We start from the raw sequence: 26,299 nt of genomic DNA on the forward strand, positions 1-26,299 counted from the left end.
CAAAACATGATTAAAAATATAACTGAAGCTCATATATTTGTGGAACAGTCATTACTTATCCTTCCTAATACTGTGTTAGACAAAAGCAGAAATCTTTGGGTCTTTCCAACATTGAAATAATGGCAAAAAACATAGCAAAGCAGTTACATTTTAATACACAAAAATGCACAAAGTATAATTTATAAAACATATTACTTAAAACCTGTGCCAGCACACTAGTTACCTTTCTCAAAAAAACATTTTATAGTTTAATTGCAAGTATTATTCTAGGAAAATTTCACTGAATAAAATTTCCAACAAAATGTTAGTAGCAACCAACAGTCCTAGAAATAATGTTAAATAATCATTATTACACATTTTTATTGAAGCATTCTGTCCAAATACATCTACTAGCAACACTTCCACTAGAAAAGTAGAAAACAAATTATTTGTCTGTCTTCTCAAAGGATTTCATATTAAAGCCGCTTTGTCTCAAGTCTAAACTTGACTGCCATAACTAAAATCTAGGAAACACAAAAGCCCTCAGATGCCTGACATGATAAAAGTTGTGCTAAGTTCTTATACTCACTCATTTCCTAGGTAACAAAAACTCCTTTTCTTCTAAGCTATCTCAATCCATTTCTCTTTTGAGTTTGTTGTTCTAAACCAGTTTTTGGACTATAGGGAAGACCCACTTTATAAGGAATAGTCTCATTTTAAGAAATGCAAAAGCATCTATTTTCACTGAGAGCTAGCAGATATTCCTGTTAAATTCACAATGATTTTAAGATTCAGGTTGTCATGTTTTTAAGTAAAAAATTACTCAGTGTTAATTATCTGATGGGTTGCAAAATTTTAAAACTTTGAAGACCATTTTCATTTATATAGACATTTATTGATTTTTATTTTTTTAAGAAACATAAAACGTATTCTATATTGATCACTGAAAATTACAGTTTTGCAGATGAATTTAATTTAGCTGGAAGATAATCTCATATTCCACTGACAAAACAGTATTATTTCATCTGCAATAACAAGTAATTATGGATATGAGGTCACAACAAACCACCCCACCCACCCACCCCAAAAAAGAAAAAGTGAAAAAAGAATAAGCCTGAAGAGTAAGTAGGAAAATAATTTTGTTCACAAAAGCAAGAACTACTTGCAGGCAACAAAAGAAGCGGCAATAATGATGACATTTTCTTCAGAACATTAGCTCTTCAGCAATTTAAAAATTCTGATAAATACACCGCTTTTCTCTGAAAAGCGACCACTACAGTTATCAGCTCGCTTAAAACACATAATTCCACAGATCTATAAAAGCTGAATGACAACATTCAGAAAAAAGGTAAAAATGGGATTTCCATGTGCATAGCTGTTTGTTAGATAAATATTAGATAAAATTCTCAGAACGGAAAATGCTTAGAAATGTTCTCTAACACTATGTCTTCTTTTAATTTTTTTTCAAATTTATTTGCAGTACTAACATTAGTGGTTACCACACACATTTATAATTTGTAGAAACATTTCATTGCAATATGGCTTTACTGATCACTCAGTTTTATTAGAAAAATGTTTTTCCTGATATATTTGACAAATTATTTTCATACAGTAGGGGTAACACTTGGCCTTTCGGACTTGCAGAATCCACAATTACTAATCATGAGTGGAGTAACACAGACAGTCGTACGTGGTTTAATACTATTCGCAAAGCTATCAGCTTTGATACTGTAAATATCAAATCTCACTGAGATTGCAATGAAATTTCAGTGGGCTTTCAACTCAAATGCTCACACACTTAGAATGTAAAACATTTTTAAAGAGAGGTGACTTCTGTGCTCACTTCTTGTGGAACTTTTAAACAGCAATCTTCTTAAAACAAGTAAGTGATTATTCACCTTAGATCTGATTTTCAGGTGCAGAGTTTCAATATATTGTTAACCAAAGCTACACAGTAGTTATTTTGAGGTTTCTGGCTGTAACGTGTACATGCATTGACACCACTCAAAAAACAGAGGGAACTGAAACAGAAGTCTGTCCAAGAAGTACAGGACTTTTTCCTCACTACAAATTAACTTTTCTGTTATCAGAAATTATTGCAGAAAACAACATGTCTGTGAACCAAATGAAACAAAGCAGAGGGATGTAGCCAGTCCCCTGTGATTCCTTACTCCTGGTTTAGAGGTATGAGAACTTCATGTGAACTGATGTTATTTACAGATGTGGAGTCCCTCATCCCACCATTCTGTGAGTGCAAGATAACCAAGTTCTGCAAGGATTAATCACACACTACGGTGCTGACTGTAGACATCCAGTTACAAGACAGACTATAGGCCCTATGAAGTTTATAGCTGTGCATGCTTGGAGCTTTTGCTACTTCAGACATACCAGCAACATTCTCCACTGCAGATGTTATTTATCCCCTTTAGTTATACAGCTTATACATATAGCTTATTCCTGTTGTAGCTTAACCAAACAGGAAAGATTTTTAGAACACCATGCTAAAAATACAATTCCTCTTCTTTGTGCTATATTCAAGGTTGAAACTTTTAACCAGCTTCGTCTTCAAAGTTTGAATTCTTAACACCAATCATCTCCTTATCTTAGACTCAAGTTGCACACCAAGATGTCAAGATCACTGTCATCCCCTAAACTTCAACATGCTGCTTTGTCTAAGTTTACCCTCATCTTCAGGCTTGAGACAGCAGAATACTTTTGATATTAACATACAAATAGCTCAGCTTACCTAGCTCTGAAAAGGGAAAAAAAAGTGGGGTTTATACGTATCTATTTATGCGTGCGCTCCCACACAAACGTGTATTAAAAAAGGCTCAATTATTTTTGCACTTCAGGACTTCTATTGGGGATAATCAGAAAGCAGATATTTGAGTGCCCTGTTTTGGGATTTGCAAGGGGAAGCAGACTGGGGCTAGTGTTTATCTCCTGAAAGATTATCTGAGAATACAAACTGTATAAAATTATCTTATTGCTACACACAGAAAGATTGTGCCTTGTCAGATTCCAATTACATGGAAGGATTTCATAAGAATCAGCACCTTTATGAAATATTCTAATAAATTTAGGACGCTTTCAGTTCAGGTTAGGCTACCAACTCCAGATATGTATTGTATGCTTGAGGACAGAAATCACGAGACAGAAAGTATTAATATTATTTCAGGAAGTATGCCTCCTTCCAGTACTTTCAGCATGGACTTTACATCATGTACCCATTGTATCCTTGACAACTCAGCTCCTTATCTAAAGAGACAAGATTGACAACTTAGATTTAAAGTTACAGCCATCATATGCTACTAGGCTTGCATTTGGTCTGAAGCTAGACAGGATGCAAGCTAGAGGCCAAAGGTATTCCAAAAGTTATTTGATGTGATGTAAGGGCACAACTGTGCTCATCGATATTGACTGGATAAACCAAAAAAGCTTTACCCAGATGCTCTCCATCGTTTCATAACAAGGAAGATGAAGATAAATTTGCTGTTTCAATGAAACAAGACCAGGACAAATTATAAGAGAGGTTCTTCATACTTATAGTAAAGAAGCACAAACCTGTAAAAGTAGCCCCTTCTCCCACCATCTTTTTGGTGTGGTTCATGTTTCACCCCAGTTCTAAAGTAAATAGTCTAGTTTCTTTCTCTCATAATTTTATCTCTTCTTCACCTTCAACGTACAGAAGGCAAAAAAAGAAATAAATTGATTATAAACATCTTCTTGTCAATAAATTAAAAAGAAATGTTACAGTAAATAAGGTTCCAAGGGGAAAAAAAATGAAACTATTTTCTAAGGAAAAGTTCCAAATATTACATTGTTTTCCCCACAATCAGCATACGTTGCCCCTAACAACATCGGTACAGTGTATGAAGATTTTACCCATCATATTTTAGGACAGATTTCTAAAGGGCTTATGCTACATTAAAGTCAGTTTTTCAATATATATTATTTCCTACATATTAACCTCAAGAGATCAGTTAATTAAATCAATTTAAATTTCTAAATTAATTAGAAATGGATTTGTGAGTCAGAAAGCCTTTGTTTTATGCAAAGTGTGTAATGAATTTGAACATCATCTTCATATATGGAGTCATTTGAAACAAAATTTTTTTCAAACATTAAGGTTCCTTTTTGCAGGGCGAAAAAAGAAAAAAAAAAGGACAAAACCCCCATAAATGTGTAAGCTTAATCCACACATTACGTTATAAATGAAAAACTACAAGACTACAGCCAGGTTCCCCAAATGAAAGGCTACATGAAGCAAAACACAAACCACGATTTTTAAAGCAAATCTTTTAGAACATCTTTTTGATAAAAAGCTAGCTATGAATAGACCTTAACCTGAATGGAGTTTTTAACGCTGTACATGACATCTACCATGTCAAAACAACTCTGGTCCATTTTACCTGATTATATCCCAAAACAGCAGGTTTTTTCCTGGATTTGTTTCTTGATGACAAGCTGTTCAAACACAGAGCACCTATCAAACCTAGTATTATCATCTGCTGCTTTTTTCTTCTAGTAGACACTGCTGTCCATCAAAGAAATAATTAATGGGTCTATTATGTATGAAAGCGTCATCCTGTCAGTTCAGTGACTGGTTTGAATAGCTCATATCTGCTACTCATTGATGCCATGCATGCTCACTGTCCTGAGAGATGACAAAACACGACACCCTTTGGGATTTTTTTTTTTGCCTCTGTTCTAAAGCAGCATTTCACATCTGTGTCTGACAGAAGCATAAGGAGCTGCGAGAGGCAGACCTTCATCATCCTTCACAGAATAATGTTGCATGGGTTAAAAGTTAGGACCTGATGTCTACTGATCCTGCATATTTCCTACAAAAATCTAAAATGTGGAGGCTACCAAAATGCGTAGGGAAATAACTTTTGAGCGTTGGAATAGCTACAGAAAACAGATGGGATTTACTGGATACTAAATCTTTAAATGATTTTTTTAAATGGGTGCTGAATACTTGAGTTAACCGGGGTCAGTGCATTTGCCTTTTTTTTTTTTCTTTTTTTTTTTCCCTTTTTTTGTAGGTGGGGAGGGATGGGGAAGATGCAAAGTTCACAGGTTCTTTTCTGTTACCTGATTAGGGCAGAACAAACAAAAATGCTGAATGTGGAAGAAATCAGATATTGGAGATACCTGGAAATAAACTGGAAACAACCAATACCACAAGATGAAGCAGCATAAACAACAAGACGCTGTGGAAAAAGAAATCACAAGACGAGAGTGCACAATGCATTTCAAATAGAAAAAAGCTTCCTATCTGCTAAGTGAGTCTCAGCATATTCTGACAGAGCACAGTTAAAGCTTCAATCAAGTATCTCCTAGGTAAGTTTTTATTTCATATACTGCTTTAATTGTTTATCAAATCAATATCTACCTTAATGTATGGACAATAACTCAATGAATTTAAATTTCTTTATACTGATATTGAAGTTTAAATCCTTCTATGACAAATATTTGATGTTCTTAGATTTCCTATACTGCTCAAATAACAGCTCTCTTTTGATATTAAGGTTATTCAAAGGAAAACTATTAAATGCCTTCTATCTTGACTTGTACTAGAGTGAAATATTTCCTAAGATTTAAAACCTTCAAAATATTTTAATACATATTTCCATGCATGGCTGTTTAAGCAAAAAGAAATTAATAAAAAGCCATGCTTCTGTTAATATTACCAAAAAACATTTACTGTACTTCATTACCTATTTAATGTGGCAAAGCAAACAACATTTTGCACCACAGCTTTAAATGTAAAAGGATACCTTTTATTATAGGATAATGAATCTTTGTTTATATAAAAGGATATTAAATAAAGCTACAAGTGTTGATTAGTTATTTATGAAAGGTAAAATACAGCACAGTAAGGAAACAGCACCATATTAATACACCCCAAGGTACTGTGTACAGAGTTTCAGTAAGAAGACTGGACATCAGTGCCCCAGTAAAGCTATAAAAAAGAAGGTGCAGGTCACAGTTATTTCACTCATTTGGAGCATCTACTACATAAGCCACACAGACATGAATTCTACACGGAAATAACATGCAACACATTTTAGAATGAGATTCTAACATCTCATAAGGCTTGAAAAATAAACACAGTATCTGTTAGTCAAAAAACGACACTTACAACTCATGGAGAAAAGTACCTGTGCTCACACACACACAAAAAACCTCACACCCCTTGAAACTGAAAAAGCATAAATAGTCGTATAGCATTTAACATGCCATTTTATCACATTGGTCAATTTTGTATGTAATATTAGCTTTGAAAACCTACACCTTTGCTTCTACTGTCTTTTTCTGGTTTCACACCATTTTTTCTACTTACTAAGACATAATACTTCTTTTTCCAGCATTGTTTTAAATCTTTCCTCTACTTCTCTCTGTATCACTTCCCTCATTTCTATTTAGCACATCCTTCTTATTTAATGTATCCATCAATCCTTTTCCTGATTTTTTTTCTTTTTATGTTTTGCTAACTTTCTAAAATAATCTCTCTTTTGCCTGATGCTTGCTAGACTAAGACACGCTAATTTGCCATTCACAAACACCTCTTTTGAACCCTTCACTTATGCACTAAGGGTTTATGAATTCTACCAAGTGCTAGAAGACTAAACTTACTTGCCAAAGGCTGATAGAATACCATGAGACTAAAACCAGTAAGTTGATACTATGCTGAGCCTTGTGTCGTATCAAGAGTCAACAGCAGACTCCCCAAAAAACAGACTTCCTACCAGGAAAGATATGTGAAACAACTTCTGTAGGAGAGGGGTCATCTCATGCATATTACTGTAGAATACTTTATATATTTGAAATTCCTCCTACAAGATCCCACTCTTGACTGCCATGATAGGGAAGAAAAAAAATGTTTCATATTCTCTAAACATTCATACTTAAGTCTTCTGCTTGATACAGGCAAAGAAGTTTCCATTATTCTAACCTTTATCCACTTTCCCACTTGCTGTATTTGATGAGAACTTGATGGGAATTTTTGCTAGTGCACCTATCACTCAGGCATTTTGGTGCTGACAGGTTCCAGCATTCTCTACGTTTCCACAATTTCTGTCTTTTTCTTTTATAAGTAGCTCCAACTGCTCTCTTCACAACTGCTCGATCAAACATATCTCAATCTTTTTTTCCTATGCCTCACTTCACATATTACATCAATGCAGTAAGAATTCCTCCTGCCTCCTCACTGTTTCTGAACAACACACACTGATACTTTGTCTCTCATCTAACATACCAGGAAAAAAATCATCAGTTAAGAAATAGGTTCTGCACAATCCAAAACAAAACAATATGGCTATAAGTTTCAATGGCACAAGTTCAAGATTTCCATAACTTGAACTGTCAAAGCCTGCTACAACTCAGTAACACTTGCAATAAGCAGCAGATGTAATACAGCTTTTGTCAGCTGATTTCAGAAGACAGCCTTCTATGTGTTGAATCTGGTTCAGAGTTGGAAGTAAAAGAGAGAGAAAAATAAGAATTGTAATTCAAGTTTTGATTCTCCTGTTACTGCTCTCACACTGGAAAAGTTTTCTCACCTTGGACACTGTGTGCAAGTTTTTTGCCTCCTCTTTTGTAAAAAGTATTGTTTATCATGGCTTAAAAAAAAAACAACAAAAAAAAACCCACACACACCACCCCACCCAAAAACCCAAACATAACAGCTAGCCAACATGCCTATTTAAGAGAAATCATGTTATTATTCAATAAAGCTCTCAAAAAGCTTACTCAAAACTTAGTGTTTCAGAAACTTCTAAACTGAGAGTTGCAGTTACAACTTTTTAAGCTCTCTGTTGAAAATATGAGAAGGCTAAGAACAAGTGAAAAGCTTGCTTGTAGGAAGGAGAATTGGATACAACTAACATTTTTTAAAAGACTGGATACAGCTATATAATATTTTTAAAAGGAAAGGTAGATCTTTTTTTTTTTCTGATGTATTCATTACTAATTTTTAAGTCATCGAGATAAACATTATTTTTAAGTGCAATATTCCTCTCACTTATCTTTAAAGAATTCAGATGCATTAACATAAGTGAACAGTTCATTATCAAGTTCCAAAACCTAAACCTGTGTGCAACCATAAATAAATATATCACAGAATGTTTTCCAAAATGTGTAATTATGTAAAATCACCTCACCTGAAAGCAGTGAGTCAATATTTATTTTCCACCTTTATCATAATCAGTTGTTCAAGGATCACTAGGCATCTGACAAGGATATCTTTTCATTTCCTCTCTGTATTAAGTTGCTCGTCTATGTGAAATAAGTAAACCACATCACAAAATAACTACAGTTAATTGCCTGAAGAGAGTACATCTGCTCAGCAAAATGGCACGCATGGCACATACAAATGGGCCCCCCCTTCCCACCTAATTCAGCAGGTGACAAACATTAAAGCAGCGTAGCATGGTTTAATGAGCCTTTTAGAAACTATGCGAATGAGACACAGACCAAAAGTCCAAACTGCCCTTTCTGGGCAGTTATCAGCTAAAAGAAATCAACAAGTAGCAGCACAGACTTACAGGTATACATATTCCTAAACTGTTGGCCTATCTTCTGCATTCACTTCCACACCTACTCAAGACTATTATGTTACAGGTAAAACGTGAGATGCTTTTACATTTCCACCTTTTTGTTAAGACATATAACTTACATAACCTAATAGAAAGCAAGGAGTGACATCCAAAACTTCTGCTCCTATAGTTAAATCACTGGCCCAATATGTCCATTTCACCTTGATTTACAGATGAACACAAAATTCACCATGGCCATTTGCATCTCTCTCAAGCCCCTTCATTAAATAACCCCCCACCTCCAAGAGTTGTTGTAATGAGAAAAAAGGCACTAAAACACTTCAGGGCCACTTGCACTGTAAATACATGCAGGTAATATTATGCAGTATTTCCAACCACATGTAAAGAGACATCTTCCAGAAAGCCAAATTGACCAATGTTAGTTATGTTCATATCCTTTTGTCATGGAATAAACAGGCAGAGCCAGGTCAGGCAAAAACAGTTTATTCCTACAGGAGAGAATGCACAGCAACAGATGTTCAGCCCTCTACCAATATGAACTCTGACTTAGAACAAAAGAACGAGGGCTTATATACATTTATGGCAGATATAAACTGCTTTGTGAAGGGGCCTAATGGCAAAACAGCATCTGCATAGAAGGAAGCTTTGTTACAGCAGATGTAACTGTGTGCTCCTGGTAACTCAAAACCTGCAGCCCTACAGCCTCAGCTTAGGTCTGTTCACCTCACCCCTCTCTTTTGCTTGTGATGCTGCTGGTCCTTGACCAATGTTTAGGACCAGCAAGGCCTGCCTCCACACTTTAAATTGTGAACCCTGTATCAGCTTTTCCATTCTTTTTTTCCAGGACTGATGTCAAGCACATGGGCCTACATTTACCTAACTCATTCCATTTGATAGTATTTTTTCAGTATTCAGGAAAGACATTCTTTTGTCTTCTTCAATATTCCTGCAATTATGACACATTCAAAATACCAATTTGTATAGTCTGCCCCATTGAGCGGTATTGATGCTTTAGAAGGAATTCAACTTGCTACCCCCCTACTATATATCAAACAGTGATGAAGTCAGCAAGCTTGCTGAAAATACTAAAATTACAGAAAAGTGAATCCTTCACAGGACCTCAATACCTTCCAATAGTTTTGAATTGACACCATCTCAAACTTTAAATATTAATTTATTGATTCTGCAGATTACAAACAGGGAAGAAACACACACATCACTTGGGAAAGGTCACACCAGATCGAATCAGAGGCTCCATGTAGCCCCAAATTCTGCAGTGTAAGTCTAGGGAAGCCTGAGAAACAGCACACACAGAGGAATGCTTCCTCAGAAATATTCTGCCAGCCTCTAGCTATTTGTAGTTCAGGGATTTCTTGAGGCAGAGATGATGTCTTATTTATAAGATAACCTTCAAAGTATTTTTCCAGCTGTGTTTTGAACCTGCACAAAATTTAAGCTTCCACAAGACCCTGTGACAAACTTCCATATTTAATTATAAGTTACATCAAAAAATACCTTCTTTGTTTTGAATTTGCTGCCAGCCAGCTTCACTCAGTGCTCCCTAATTCTTGCACTAGAAGAGACAATAATAATTTTTTATTCAACATATCTATCCTTCTGTGACTTTACAGACAGCTACACCACACCATTCTCAGTCACCTGTCTTTGAGGCTGAAAACCTCAATTCTACTCTACTCATACCATCCTCAGCCATGCCTCATATGTAAATTCTTCCACACTGTTAGTCGTCCTGATGCCCTTTGCTGTACCTTTTTTCAGTACTACTGTTTCCTTGTGGAGCCTCTGGGATGCAAATTGGAAAAAGTTACATGATATGCCTATGTCACTGATTTACACAGTGACACTATGATGTGTCTTCTGATATGTTCTCTGTTCTTTTACTAATTTCTAGGGTTCATTTGCTTTCAACTAGTGAGTAGTAACAAGCACCTCAGGAGTCTTTAAATGTGATGGGGACTGCTTCCCACACACACACCATGTACATCACTTAATCTTCACCTGCACTGAGTTTAATCTGTCATTTGTGTGTTTTTTCCATAACTCTTTGCAGTCCTCAGGCTGTACAGAATTAGAGGGGAATTAAGATGCACACTTTTAACAGTGACGGTAACACCACATCGGATCAATCCAAGAGCCCAGTGGGACAACCTTCCAAGAGCTCTGGCGGCTTCTCTGTCACTGAAACTGTTTAAATCAAGACTGACAATAGCTTTTGACAGTAGCTATACTAAGAGACATGCCCTAATTCAACCAATAAGTAGTTCGTAACTTTCTTTGTATGACTGCTCATGTTATCCAGAAAAGTTCACCCAATCACAAACGGTTTCTTTGGCTTTGTAATCTGTGAATTTTACTGGCTGTGCTGGTGTTAGCCTTCCACGTACAATTACTTACTAGAGAGAACCTGGTCCACAGTCTTTCAAGTCAGTAGAGGATTTGAGTTAGGAAAAGAAACATCAGCAAGTTTCACTTCCTCAAATTTGCCCCAAACCTTACTGAAACAGATTTTTTTACCACGTTTGCTATTTCACGTTTTGCAAGTTAAAAAAGGAACGAACTGTAATTCAAAAATGTTTGTTGGTAGTACTTTACCTCTAACGTCTAAAAGCAAATAATGGCAAATATTGTGTCACCTAACTATTAAAATTATATATGTTTTAAAAAGTGTTGCAAGGAGATGAGGAAATGGAACCATTTCTAAGTTTAGCAGTGCCAAGCTGTCAGAACTCAGATACAGAAAAACAGACTCTAGAAAAAGTCATTTTCCTAAACACCTATACATACTCTTGTTAAAAGGCTGTTCAAGAACTCTTTTACCTATTGTAATGTAAATTAGATAAATCATCCCTAATGCCATTATGTGGACGTCATCTCTTCCTGACTGATATCGTAGGTGTACACTATCACTCTCACCAAAATATACCTTATCCATGTCATAGTCTCCCTGGATTAATCTACTGTGCTTTCCTTTCATGATTAAATTAATTCTAGTCACATGAAATTACATTTTCAGTGTAGTTGTTCAATGCCTCAATTTTAAAAAATGCATTACAGCAGCTTTTTATTTATCATACAGTATAGCTTGCTCAGTGAGCTATTTTTGTAACAGAAAAAACTTATTTCACTAGTCTTTTTTGAATGAAATAATTTCAATTTACAACTAGTCTGGGAGATTGACAAACTTCAGGAATATAGCTCAGATTATTTTATTCTAGATACTCAGAAAAAAACATTGTCTACAGCATCTGTCACCACCATAAACTATTTGCAATTGTGAGGTAAAAATTATTATATCTCTCTGCAGCTTTTTTAAATTAAAAAATGTCCTCCAGGGTTTCTTTATTCATGCTAAAATTTAGACCATAAATACTCTTTCCCTCTACTGAGCAAGTTTGTAAACACATATCTTTAATTCATACTTCAATTTTGCTTCCCAAAGGGGCTCCACTGTTCACTTCCTCTATTTCCTATAATCACTGCAGCAGTAGAATATGGTAGTATGTTAAAATACTTTGAAGTAGAAAGGTTTGCAAAAAGACAACCCCCAAGAACTATTATAGGACTCTACTATTAATAAATGAACAGCCAAAAGAAAATTGTTACAGTTCAGATGAACAGATACAGAAACTATTTCAAAGTACAGGCACCGAACTCAAATAATCACTACGGGGCTTTTTGTTGTTTTTTTGTTGTTGGTTTTACTTTTTTAACACAAAGATAACATGACCAAATCAAACACTTTGGAGACTTTAAAATGCTTTGTCTCTAGTTAAATGTTACTTTACACAGAGATATTTATAAAGATCAATTTTCTCTGACAAGCTAAAGTGTGCTTGTAAATTACAGGTATGAGATCTGATGCTTTCAGATTACATTTCTACAAGTTAATTTAGTCATCTCATACTTGTAGGCAATTTTCCTCTAAGTGACTAGATTGTTCTCGGAGATTTCTACTCCTCCTTCTTTCCTCCCATCCTCCTCTTTTTTCATATTCAAATACAACTGGGAGAAATAAAGTTGTCTGTGGGATAGAAAGAGGATATATAAAAATAAGAGTAAGCGAACATTTAATAAGGCATTATGAAATGAACAACAGAAAAAAGGTAAAAGAAGGGGCAGACAGAATCATGTGGAGTTACAGAATATAAATTTAAAGCAAGAGAGACTGTAGTCTCTTATTTGAATTAGAAAATTTACTTGCTGTCAATATTCTAACTGCAAATGTATGTTAAAATAAATCAGAAGTAGGCATCTGGATTTAATCCAATTTAATCCAATACACATGCATGCTACCACCGAAAAAGGAGCTCTTGCTTCTTCCCTTACTACTACCAACACCAATCCTAGTATTTCCCCCATTCCCTAAGATCTTTTCCTTCTCAACAGCTGTTCCATTTCATGTTCCTGCCAACTCTTTTGAACCATTCATGCAGTCAAATCAGGCAACTAGATCTATAGCTAGTGATGGACCAAATCCATAATATCACAGAAGTGTCTTTCAAACTCATTTCTTCAGAAGAGGGTAGGTGATCTTAATTTATTATCAAGAGCAAAAGCAAAATATAAAGCAACTTCAAATTCATTACATTTTTATTGATAAGAACTCTACAGCTGCGTAACAAACAGAATAACAAAACCAAACACTCCATAAAAGCAAGAGAAGCAGAGACATGCAAGAAGCAAAACAGAGGCATCCACTAGGTTCCGCCTAGGAATGTACAAAAGGAATAGAAAATTGAAAAAAATTATAGCTGCTTCATCAAAATTCACGTTTTACTAGTGACTGACATGACAACTAAAGCAATTAATAATTACTTATACAACTACTTAGAGATGAAAAATGTCATCAAATGAAGCCAATTCACAAATGTGACTGGTAACAGCTACAGACTTTTTCTCTGGTATTTAATACGTGGGAGCAGGGGAAGCTAATACAAGTCCACTTTTTGCAGTTGGAACAAGCAGTGTTAGCCAGCCAGCCCATTTTTGGGAAAATGAAAGTATTTTGTTACTTGGGATAAAAGTCAGTTTCTCCACTTACACAGAAGTTATTTTTTGCACCTACTCCCATCTGAAGTGACAGGAGACACCATACAATGAAAGGGAACATGCAAACACCTTCCACTCTCACTGTTGTGCCAGTGGCACCATGTCCCTTTCAAACACAGATTAAATAAAACCACTAGCAAGTGCTGGATACAATTCCTTGTCAGTTTTTGTCCTAGGGGTAAGGTAGTCCTGTAAAGGGCACTGGAAAGGTGCAGCAAATATATTGTTTTTCTTAAAAGGAAAAGCATGCTTTTCAATATAAGGAGGTAAAAGGAAAGTGCACAAAAATTAACCGTGTCCAAGACAGAGGAGAGAGTAAGAGATGGAGAGAGAATGAATGCTGCAGGCCTTAAGAAAGACTTCAGGAATAATTAACCAGTACCTACAACTTGCTCCCTGCATAAAACAGAAGGTGACAAGGAGCAAGGTTTATTGATTTTTCAGGAGACAGATCAAGTTACTAGTCTCTGAAGTAACATGCAGAGACCTGTGACAGTTAGCAATGCTGAAGGTCCCAGACTACAAGGACTTTCTCAAAGGATCCCATTTGCATTTTAGATTTATTTTTTTTCCAAGTTAATGGATGACTTCCCCCAAAATGAAGCGTAGAATGATGTAGAAAACCTGGATAATGAACAAAGGACAGTAATGACGTCTTTAGCCTGACCTAATATTATTGGGTTGGGTAAGCTGTCTCAATTCCCAGTCTTTTTCAAACTAATTGCTCCCCCCAACCCCTGGGCCCACAGACACATCGTGACAAAGCCCTGTGCAGACAGCAATATAGTCAGGTGAGATGTAGTTACTGACTTTCAGAACGAGTCTGTCTTCCAATCAGTCAGACAGGGTAGCAACATGCATTAAGAGATACATCTACATGAGAAATTCAAAACATCTTTTTTGACCGTTCTTTGCCTTTGAAGGCTGTTTGCTTCTTCAGCTAAGCATAACTTCTGACTTGCTAGTGTCACTCTTTATTTCTTTGTCTAAGGATTTCAGTCAAGAAGTGGGTTAGCCCAAAGCAAATCTTATGTTATAAAAGCCAATCAACATTTGTCATCTGTCATACTGAACTCTTATCTTCTAACAACTTCAGAAACATAAAGTACACTTATTTTTTTTTTCCTCTAAGACGACTCTCCATCAGTAAAGAAGCCAGGGCAAAAGTGCTGTTTTCCATTATAGCTACTTTGGTACACTTTCTTGGGCATCAGAAAGGTGACAATGAAGACTGCACACAGAGTATCTTTTCCTGAAAGAGTACAAATTGTATAGACTTTCTCTCTGGCACTATTATTCTTGCATGCCTAGCACTTCATTTACTCAGAAAAATCTAACCCAGTTTACCTCCTATTAAAATTGGCAGTTTGGTGGTAAATACTTAGCTTTCCAATACCGCCATTCTGCCAGCACTTTCCCAGCAGAAAATTAACCGTGTGTTGAATGAAAATTTCTTTGCTATAAATATCTGCAAATATGGCTTCTAGCCTTTATGACACCAAAATTTTATGACACAAAAATCAGTAGTATGATATCACCCTATTAAAGCACTCCCATCTTGAATTAGTTCTTCCACCTTGCCCCCTTACATTTTGTAGCTAGCTGATACACACTTTTCAGTGACACATTTTCTGCATGTTGAAGCACACACACATATTCAAGAAAAAAATACCACATTATCACAGGCTGTTTTCAATCAAAAGCTTAAAAAGAAATAGAGAGGGTATGATCAGTTTCACAATCCAAATTATCTGCAGCAGATTCAGAAATACCACGCTTTATAAACTGAGATGATGAGTGTGTACTGTCAAAGGAAGGTCATCTGATTCACATTCCAGTAAAGGTTGAAAATGAGTCAGAACCAAAGAAAACATAATTCCTCCCCACTCATACCCCATTCTGTCCCTCAAACAAGCTTTTTCATTAAGTTTCTAGTCCACAATTTTACGCATACAGAGGGTTTAGCTTGCAAGAAAGGACAACAGGACAGAAGAATTCCCTTGATGGTGGAATAGTTAATACAACTCTTGTTTTGAAACAAAGACTTTGGCAAGGCTCAATATGCCTTTGACATTCTTCAAGAAAATTATCCAAATCTAGACAAAAAAAATAAGCCTTTTGGTTTTAAGCGCTCAGAAGAGCCATCTTCTTATACGACAGCCAGAAATGCCAAAGATGCCACTCCCAGGAGAGCTGAGAGTGAACAACAGGCAAGAGAATACAGAACAGATGGAGCCAACATGTGATTTCAACAGGTACAAAAATATGGGGCCGTGGAAGGATCAAGAGAAAGCATAGACTAGAAGTTGTATGTAGGAACTGGGAACTCCTGAGCAACAGGATGAGATCAGGGAAAGAACAATGGCAGAATTAATAGGTGTGACTCAGAAAGCATTAAAGGGAGAAAAGGACTAGGAGAGCCCAAGCCATCAGTAGCAAATGTGAAGAGGAATTTCAGGACCACAAATGGGATAAGACAAAAAGAGGAGCTGCAACTGAGATTAAGGAAGAAATAGGCACTCTGTGTCCTTTAGAGCACTTCACAGCCCTTCTTTCACTCCAAAACCAATGTTTAGAAACAGCACTGCTCCCTGCAGACAAATTTCTGAGAATCATGCTAGAAGAATAGGTCTGTCAGTCTCTTTTGGTGGTGCTTTACATGCAGTCTGATTGCAACGCTGCTTTGGAGCATCCATCAATGAACAAGGAAAAGTTCCTATCACAGTTTTGTTTGTAAACTGATGTTAGGAATAAGTTTATCCTTACGAGAAACAGAACAGTAAATGAAGTCTGGCTTCTGCAATTAAACCAATCTTCTAAATTTAATACTCTCATCATCCTTACCACAAAGAGAAAATTCTGGTTTTATAGAATTTTATAAAATTTCCGGTTTTTATTTCTTGCTCTAACATAGGCTGCTGAGAGATGGAACAAAAGTATTACAATTAATACCCCTCCAAATCAATCAACATCTTTTAATATTACCATAGAAGTAATATCTACTAACATCCTTATTGGAAAAGAACCAATACTTTAATGGGCAAGCAAAAGAAAGTCCCTGCTCTAAAAAGCTTAAAGTCTACTTCAGGTGATTTAACGGTGGTTCAAGATCAGAAGTGTAAAAAGGAAACCAAAAGAAAAGATTAAAATCAATCAAAAGTAATATATGGCAACAAAGAAAATCACAAAGTTCATGGAGTAAAAGGAAAATTCAAAGGAAGGGCGAAAGGCAGAAAATAAGTAAAAAATAGGAGAAAGGGAACAGGAATGTAGTGGCAATAACATACTAAATTTTGAAAATGAAGGCTGGAATACTAAATGTACTGAGTACAAGAGTCAGAGTAATTCATTTTTGGTTAGGGGATTTCACTGGCAGGAAAGTCAGAGATGATGATGTGGCAGAAGCCATGATAACCAACATGAGGCCTAGTCAGACAGAACTGGTTTTAAGGGCATTATAAAAACAAAGGAAACGGTTAAACAAGAGAAACAGTGAATCAGGTGAGTAGACATTTTTATCTAGCTCTTAAGCCCACAAATTCTAGTAATGAACATGACAACAGCAAGACAGGAATAAGGACATATTGCTCCACATTTAAACTTACTGATTTGTGATTTTATAACCAAAACATACTTAAACACAATTCAGCAGAAATACCTTAGTATATAGTAGCAGTAAAAGATTAAGGCCCAAGATTATAGAATGATATTGGTCAGACAGCTTTTTAAATCCAGAAATCTGGAACTTAACAAAGAAATGAGTACAATCAAGGTATGAAAAAATAAAAGAATGGGAAAAAGCTTGCCACACTGATTTTAATGGGAACAAAATTTAACCCCTCTAGTCTGTGAATCTTACTCTATTCAATTCTAAATCATAAAGCATACAAATCTCTCTGAAACACTGACACCTTTCAGTTTATTATTTTATTACTTACTATTAGTTTTACAGTACTATCACTGACACATATATGGTCACATAGTTGTAAGATATCAGACTGTTAAAATTAAAATAAGAAATGTTCTTCTACATTTATATGCATTCAAGTCATGTAATCACATTATACTTCTATACTTCAGTCATACAGTTTTAGTTACATTTTAGACAAAACTTACGAGGAAAAAAGGCACAGATATGAAAGCATATATAATGAGCACAGAATACCTATTACAGGAAAATACATTTATCAAGAAAATGTAATTAATACTTAAAATCTGGCACTTCCTATTTTTAGTTCAGACCAAAAGAAAAAAAAAAAAAGGACAGCTTGTCTGATTAGAACAAAAAAGATGAATTTCTGTAATGTTAGGAACAGTTCAGGAGGAAGCACTGAGCAGATGGAGAACCAGCTTCCACTGATGCCAAGTCCTGTGATTTTACTGCAAATCTTTATTGTGGAAGGGTTTTTTCATGTTTGTTTGGGAAAGTTACTTTGGCTAGGGAGGAGGGAGGGAGAGGGGGAGAGACTGCATTTCAGATACCTACAGGTATGCCAAAGAGCAGTATCTCAGGTCTATCAAGAAGTCGAAAGTTGCAGACTGCCCAGGGCATAACTGTCACAACTAAAACCTTTGGAAATGAGACCACAGGGATAAGGAGCCTCCACAGCTGGAAAATGGCATATACCACAGGACTATCAAAAAGGAAGGGAAAGTTCTGATATGCTGGAATGGGGCTAGAAGGAGAGGCAGGAGAGGAGAGCATGTCAGGGAACCTCAGAGAACATTTATGGAATGAGGTAGCAAAAAAGGAGAACGTGAGGAAAGATGCAAGTAAAGCACATGCCCTTAACTGTTTATTTCAGGAGCACATATACTAGGAATCTTCAGGTGACCTATTACTAATCCTTAGCTGCAACAGTATAATCTTCTTTCAAGACCAGTAACCCGGTACTAATATCTTAAAGCTGTTGATAAGTAATAAAAGTAACCAATACCTCTATGTTCTACACAGAGCTCATGTCACTTGGTGAAGACTAAGGACATGAAGTTTTCCTCTGTTGAATTTCTGACCAAGTAAGATGCACTAGTTGAAAACACATCTGTTCCACACACAGTCATAAAGACATGCAAAAAAGAATTAAAAATTACTTTTCACTATTTTTCACACAGAGCAATAATGCTTTCGGAGCTGATGAACATCAATTCTTCATTAGTCTAGATATCTCAATGGTACAAGAAACAGAGATGCAGAAACAGAGTTCTATAGAGACACAGGGACACAAATAATTTCACAGAACAGACATACAAAACAAAAAGTAGTAGAAGTTGGCAATTAAATACCACTGGAAGGAGGGAACCCTGATATATACAGTAATCCAAATCAACAATGGGTTAGGCAGTTCTGTAAAGAAAACTGATTTTCAGCTATTCTCTAGAATTTTAAAACTCAAAGGATTCTTTTTTAGCATCCAAACCATGTCCCACTATTGCCATTCTTTTTGTTTGAGCAGAATTAGCAATGAAAATAAGAACACTCATTTACTCTTCACTCTACTTTTTTTTTCCAAATCTCTGTTAGTATATACTTTAGAAGAGTTGAAGAAAAAGCTATTTTTAACACAAGCCTTGCTCCACAAGTTTATCTGTTCAGCTTTTCCAAGGCAGACAACGGTCTTCTGTATACTGGTAATTCTAATGTACGTATCAACGATGAAAATGACAAAAATGCAGCAATATATTGCAGCTGACACATCAAAATTAAACAGAGAGGCCCAAAACCAAGAGGTTAAAACCCCAAAACAACAGGGTTTTAGGGAACATAAAGTAACTGCTACCTCACAAGTCCTATACTTACTGTTCATTACTATTATGCTCCAGTGACTGCTCTTTTGATTTTTACTCCACTTTTCCTATTGTATTCAAGTGCTAGGTACCTACAGAAATTATATGTATTCTTACAATGTCAAAACCATTCTGTCAGTTTTGTTTGAACTACACAGCATTTCTCTTTCTTACCCTTTAAGGCCATCAGAATTATTCAGCCATGGCCAAAAAACCAAACAGGAAAAAATTCATGTCCAAAATTATGTTTTTTTCATCTTGATAATCATCACATCCTGCAACTCAGCACACTGTTATTGAGGCATGTACATTGGCAGCTTTTGCCTGCTGTACTGGTAATGCCTACCGTGTTTAAAGGAAAGTGATCAGGTCCCTGGATACATTTTGATCAGCTCTGTAATGAGATTTTAAAAGCTTATTTTTAAACTGAAAGCATCTATTCACAGCCAAAAACCTAAGGACTTAAGTCTATTTTGGGACACTTAACCCTCATCAATCAAAAAAATGAGGACAGCTCTTCAAACATGGCAAGATTCTTCTAGCAAAGTAAAGTTATCCTATCACTTCCACTTCTCTTGCTCTTTACGCTTCAACAGCGTTTTTACTAAATTGATTTAAGACATATTCCCCGAAGGCTTCACAATGGACTTGTAGTTTACATCAGCTAGACATGAGAAGCAATACAGAAAAGTTTGCTTTGCTATATTCAAGATTAATTAAAAAAAATATTATAAAATGCTAAAATAAGGAAAGAAACAGACTTAAAAACTAAAGTTATCACCCTACTTTACACACAAATATAATAAGCCCTAACAAAGCAGCTCTGTCAGGCTAGTGACATCAGCTGTTATCAAAGCCACCTGGCAGTTCTTACTAAAGACTATTTTCAGCTGCTTTTTTAACTATTCAATCTGAAATTTTCCATGCCAATTGTCTGCTTCAGGTAGTTTTTTCCTCACCCACCCCTCACCACCTTTTAAAAAAAGGTCAGAGAATGGCTGGAACATTTTTCTACTGTGAAATGACCCCGGGGGAAAAAGCCCTTGTAAGCTCTTTTTTTGAAAAACTGTAACCACTTTCCTGCCCTGAATCAGTAACTTGAAATCAGGCTGGACAGTATTTTCATATGAGAGATACACTCTGCTCATTTTGTGAAAAATCTGACCTGATTTAGCCAAGCTCCAAGCTTCTAGAAATCAGAGTTTGTACATACTTTTTGGCAAGTTCTGCTAGAGCTTAACAACCAATCACCACACAGCCCATCCTCAGTGACCTTCTGTGTATCATCTCAATGTGCAAGGCAACTGAATTAAGTTTTTTCTAACCTCTGGTTATGAGTGAAAAGCCAAATTTTCACTCTAAGAGATGTCTGCATTTAACAGGCATTAGGTACAACATTGAACAAAAAGTGTCATCTTGCTTATTTCTGCAACCTCACCTATTCTGATACCCCTACCATAGTTGAAAACAGTGGCCTGTCGCTTCATACTGTTGGGTAACTGAGTAGGATTTAGGCTATACCAACGGAGCGTGTGGAGGGAAGATGGAGAAAACAGCTTGTAGTGGAGAGTAGAACTGAAAGCTTGAAAGAATTAACTGGGATTGACCAGACAAGGAAAGAAACTAAAATGAACACAAGAAGATGTGGTAGCGGATGAGAGAAAAATTAAGCCGGATGAGAGAAAAATTAAGCCAAATGAGCAGTCCCAGGCAGAACAACTCAGAACTGGGGATCACCAGGACTGGATAGAGAGAGGGACAGAATATACCTGACAGAGCTGGACTTCAGTGAATATATGTGTAAGGGAGCTGGCTCACAACAAAAAACTGAGAAAAGACCTACCACCAGTAATCAGAAACATAGACAAGAAAAATCAACAGAAGAAAGGGAGAGTGAGAAGAATTAGTAGGCAGGCAAAGGCTGACAGCAGAGAGACAACATACAGTCAGAGACAGTCTGGGACTAGTCAGGCCTAAATATTTGATTGAAAGACAGAATCAGTGCTGCACTGGTTACTGGCTTGAGGCAGGGACAAACTGGAAGTATAGGCAAAAAACCTAAAAAACGTGTGTGTCTTCAGAAGCTACTGAAAAACGTAAAATAAAATACCCTGAAAACTTATCATCCTCTGCAAATATCTCTAAACCCCCTACTTCCCCTCTCAGAAAAAACACCCTAATTTTCTCTACTACTGATAAAAATGCAGTATAACAACCCATAACTCTGTTACTTCCTTAATTCAAGCAACAGTAATGTTCATGTACTAGATTTAAAAGCTCCAGTCCTGCTAATTATCAACAGGACACCTATATCACAGAATATTAGTCTTCTCATTTTGCTATTTTTTGGCTGATTTTAACTAGAAAATTACATGTAGAAGCACGGTTACAAAATATTAAACAAATAGCAAGCTTGGAATTTTAATTCCTTGGACATCAGGAACTCCTCCATTTAAGTTTGTCTACTAGCATTAGTTCTGCCTTTTTTACTACATTATCCCAAACTATTTTTCCTACCTTATCTCATTCAATTATCAGGGTATTTGCTGGGAATAAATCCAAGTTGTATCTTGAAGGATGGCATCCTAAGACCCTGCTTTCAGTGTTATGGAATCTAAATGTTACATAGGAGAACAGGTTTTTAATCTGAGCTTTTGCCAAAGGATTCTTAACTGGCTGCATTAACTACATTTTTGTGTATTAATAGTAAATTGCAAGAACTTTCTAAGCTTTTATATTCATGAAAAATGGCACTTTAACTCCATTCCCTCTCTAGTACTTCCCTAACTGATGATTGCAATTGAATTGGATCCACTGTGCAATTTCAGAATGCTAAACAGCAATATACTAACAGAAGCCAAAATTATCAAATAAAGCAGAGATGCAAGCTTCTTCTCAGACCACTAGAAATAAAGATGACTGCATTCTCGGTTTTCACACATGAGCCAGAGAAAGCCCCCTGCTTTTTATGTGACTCCAAGAAATGTGCATTATTGTTTAGAAGGTACTTTTTTCGTCCTCTGAAGGTACTTTATTTCACTGCTGTTTCTTATCAATTTATTTTAATGTCAAGAACAGTCACAATATATCCTAAAATAAAGCACTCTTTAAATGAAAGATTTAGAATTAACAACTTAGTTAGCAAAAATACTAACTAACAAGATTTTAATTTTAGGCATTAAGAGAATCTACAGTGTAAAATAAATGGGCTGGTAATAGCTGTATTGGAGTATAACTTAGCAAAAATGCAAATTAGCAGAAATATGTAGTATTTCCTTATATCTTCAGTTCAAAAGTATTATTCATCAGAACACTTTAAAGACATTCCGAAGGCTAAGCATAAAGTTAAGAGATATTAAAGTTTGTTTTAAAAAGCTGAACCATGGCAACCTGCAGCTTAGGGTAAGTCTCTTGATTTTAAAAGTTTTGACTTATGATATCTGCTTCGCTCCCCAGGCTATGTTACCTATGCAGTTCTGAGGTCCATACCAGGCATCTTGACTCCAACACTGTTCACCATACAACATACCATTCAGAGAAGTCAATACACATCTCATGATCCTATGATTAAAACTAGCAATTTAGGCACAATTCTGCAATGTCCATGCAAAACTGAACTTCAGAAATTGATTCTGGCACAGACAAAGCAAGCTCTAGTCCTTGTTTCTTTACCATAGGTAATTTCTAACTTACCCCTCCAAGCTGTGGCTGAAAAATCCATTTAGATTTGACAGATTTCAAAGCTTCCAAGTTGCTCAAAAAAACCCCATAATACATTGTTTGCAGCTTTTACTAAATTGTATTCCAACACAGTGGCACATCAAGAGTTTCTAAAATAATTTTAGGGAACTGGTTTTTGTGCAACTGCCCTTACTATTCATGTATAGCTAAACAAAAATAGGATCCAGTACAGCCTGTCCCTCCACCTCCTCCTCCTATTATCTCCTTTAGAGAGGGGAAAACAACTCATCTTTATTTTCAAGGAGAGTAACACTTGCTATTCATGCACACCTCTGTACGGTGCTGATTACAAATCTTTGTCAAAACAAACAACAGCAAGCAGCTGCTTGACTGCTTTGCTGTATTTAGTCATACTAGCAACCTTTTTTTTTCTGGAAGGCAATGCAATGACCAAGATTGGTAAGAAATTCATTATCAGCAAGAATAGGCTCAAAGTAACTGGATGCTGCACACACTCAAGACCCATACATAGTTTCATGAGAAGTCTATAAATGCAGCAGCCCTCTTATACTCCCCATCTGCCACAGCTCGGTGCAGCCTGTATGCTATAAGGTTGCTCCCATAGAGACTTTCAACACTCCTAAATACATCAAGGAATGGTATTCTAGGGTCCTGTTTTCATCATCAAAGACAACAGCCAGAAAAGTAGTAATATCTCAAAATGCAAAACTAAAAATCTATAGAGCAGAAAATGCTTACCTGCTGAGCTAAGCAAAACACTGAAGTCTGTCCCTCTCTGTGATTCCCCACGTTCACTCTGTCCCTCCTTTTCTGTATCCTCATAGCGGCTCCAGTTGGAAAAAATCTTTCTTCTTGAGTAGCTTTTCAGTTCTTCCTTCTCTTCTTCTTCTTGTAATTCAGTGTCATCATCCTCCCCTACCTGTGACATAAATAGACAGTGAAGCCACTGCAGCTCAACAGCATTTTGTTCTGTATTTAAACAGTCATTCATACAACAACTTTAACCACAGAAAGACATATCAGTCTGGATCCCCGTCAAAATCTTAGATCAGGTGCTACCATCTTCCTGAACGGTATGTAATTCATCAATAGTATAATTAAAAGCACCTAGTGAAGCTTCAGTTCTTACAGGTGTCAAGCAGTGACACTGATGCAAGTTCCACTGGTTTCCCTCCTATTCTGGAAACCCATAATTAATCCTTCCTGAAACTGAGAGCAATGTGTAGGGAGCAGAACTAAGAATTTAATCACAATATCTCTGTCCATGTGTTGCAGTGATACAGATGATAACTGAAAGAACTTCTATTTATAGAGCAGAATAGAAAAAAGGTAACAAATACTGCAGAAAAACATTCGGAAAGGGTGATCTATGTAAGAATTTCCATTATAACCAACTACAGGGTCTTAACTCAAGTTAACATGGAATAATTAATCAAATTAATTGCCTTCATGGAAGCCATTTCTGGAAGTACACATGGAAAAACTAAATAGACTGCCGGCAGTCAATCTATTAGCCCAAACTCTTAAAAAACTCTAGGGTCAAAAGGAGAACTCATTGCAGAGTCCGCTCAAGATGCAAGCAAAATAGGCATTTGCCACAAGTACTCAACAGATGTGGAAAACTCTCCCCTCCCTTGAATCCTCTATATTAACAGAGCTCTCAACAGGCAAGAGGAGAACTGAGAGCAGCCAGAAAAGTTCTGTACAAGATACTTTCTGCAGAGGTCTAAAGCTCTGAAGAGGTGGAATAAAGGAATCAAGAAAGAAGAGATTCCCACTGTGTATGCTCCCAAACATTCCTGCTGACAGGTCCACTCTCTCTTCTCTCCGTTACTCCACCTCTCCTTTCACAAACCACAATGTGCTGCTGCCACAAGATTAATTTTTGCTGTCCCAACAATAAATAAATTCTTCATGACCAGGGCAGTGAAATTCAAGTTTATCTACACTACTGTAAATCTTAAAGCAATCTCGATTCACTATAAAATAATTTGAAAAGCAAGCTACCTTTTGGCAAGTCATTATATATCTATAAACCAAAACACCCTTACAGCTTACCATCAGACACTGGCTTTAAGGAGGACCTTGGCTTTGACAGTTTAAGCCAAATGTAATTCTGAAATACATGTGAAGAGCAATTACTTATGTTTAAAAAAAGCCCTCATGAGTGAAAATCTGCAACATCTTGTGCAGAATCTCTAGTGGTTACTGTGTTTCTAAAACTACATTAGAGGTTTTTTTAAGCACACACTGTGGACTTACATATTGGTACAACATTGGACAACTTGGTAAAGACAACTGTACAAAGCACCAAATCAGGAACAAACCACCATCACTTCATTAACTTGTTTTATAATCAATGAGTTACTTTCATAGCTCAAGAAAGGACATAGAGCAATGCAATGTTTTAGATTGATTTTAGAAATCCATCTTGAAGAAGGCTTACCTACTCTGTAGAATATTTTGTAGTTACATTTTGGCTCAGGTAGACAAGGACAAACTGAGATTTTCACATTCCTTTAGCGTCCAATTACACAACAGAAAAACCTCTATCAGTGCCAAATAAATCCCTGTTGTACACCAAATACTATATTTATATGCAAGTACATCATCATAAAAAGAAGACCGACACAGACAAAAAAGTAGAAAGTAGCAGTTTGTGGACAGTGGAGCATTACTACTCCTTAGCTCTGAAAATATGTTAAAAATGACCAAAAGTAGCAGTGAAGCCTGTTTCATGGCTTTTACACAAATGCCCACTAAAAGGTAAAGCATCTTCAAACACAATTGTGAGAGTTTAGATTCTCCCATGTTTGGTATCTTCAAAATGACTGCCCAGCATATCATACAAGTAGCAAAATCAGAACTAGAATAATGACTTCCCAAGAGAAATAACCTACCAATCTTCATAAACAAGCTTCTTTCAGCACTGTTTGAGAGATCTGGTTAGGAGGAGCATGAAGGAATGGTAAAATCAAAGAGCTTAAAAACAGATTAAAAGCTGTCGGAATTATACAAGTATACTCCCAGTTGTCAAACAGCTGACAAGAAGGAAAATACTCTGTGCATTCTCACTGGTTCTGTGCAATTTTAGGTTAATTCTCTTTTCTTTCTATTCATCAGATAAATACACTAAAATGGTTGTTGTGGACAGTTGTTTGCGTGAGCACGGGGATGAAGTCATAACTCTATTACTGGGG

The 26,299-nt window shown here is 36.2% G+C and overlaps 1 protein-coding gene across 1 annotated transcript in view; it reads right to left on the minus strand.

Moving 5' to 3' along the window:
• The window catches only part of AVEN (apoptosis and caspase activation inhibitor), a 101,194-nt gene that overhangs the window by 54,408 nt on the left and 20,487 nt on the right, over positions 1-26,299 (minus strand). The window contains exon 2 of the mRNA XM_069784128.1: positions 23,838-24,018. Within this exon, the coding sequence (XP_069640229.1) occupies positions 23,838-24,018 (181 nt within the window). The remainder of the gene's footprint in view (positions 1-23,837; positions 24,019-26,299) is intronic.

This window comes from Haliaeetus albicilla, chromosome 5 (assembly GCF_947461875.1).
Source record: "Haliaeetus albicilla chromosome 5, bHalAlb1.1, whole genome shotgun sequence".
NCBI lineage: Eukaryota > Metazoa > Chordata > Aves > Accipitriformes > Accipitridae > Haliaeetus > Haliaeetus albicilla.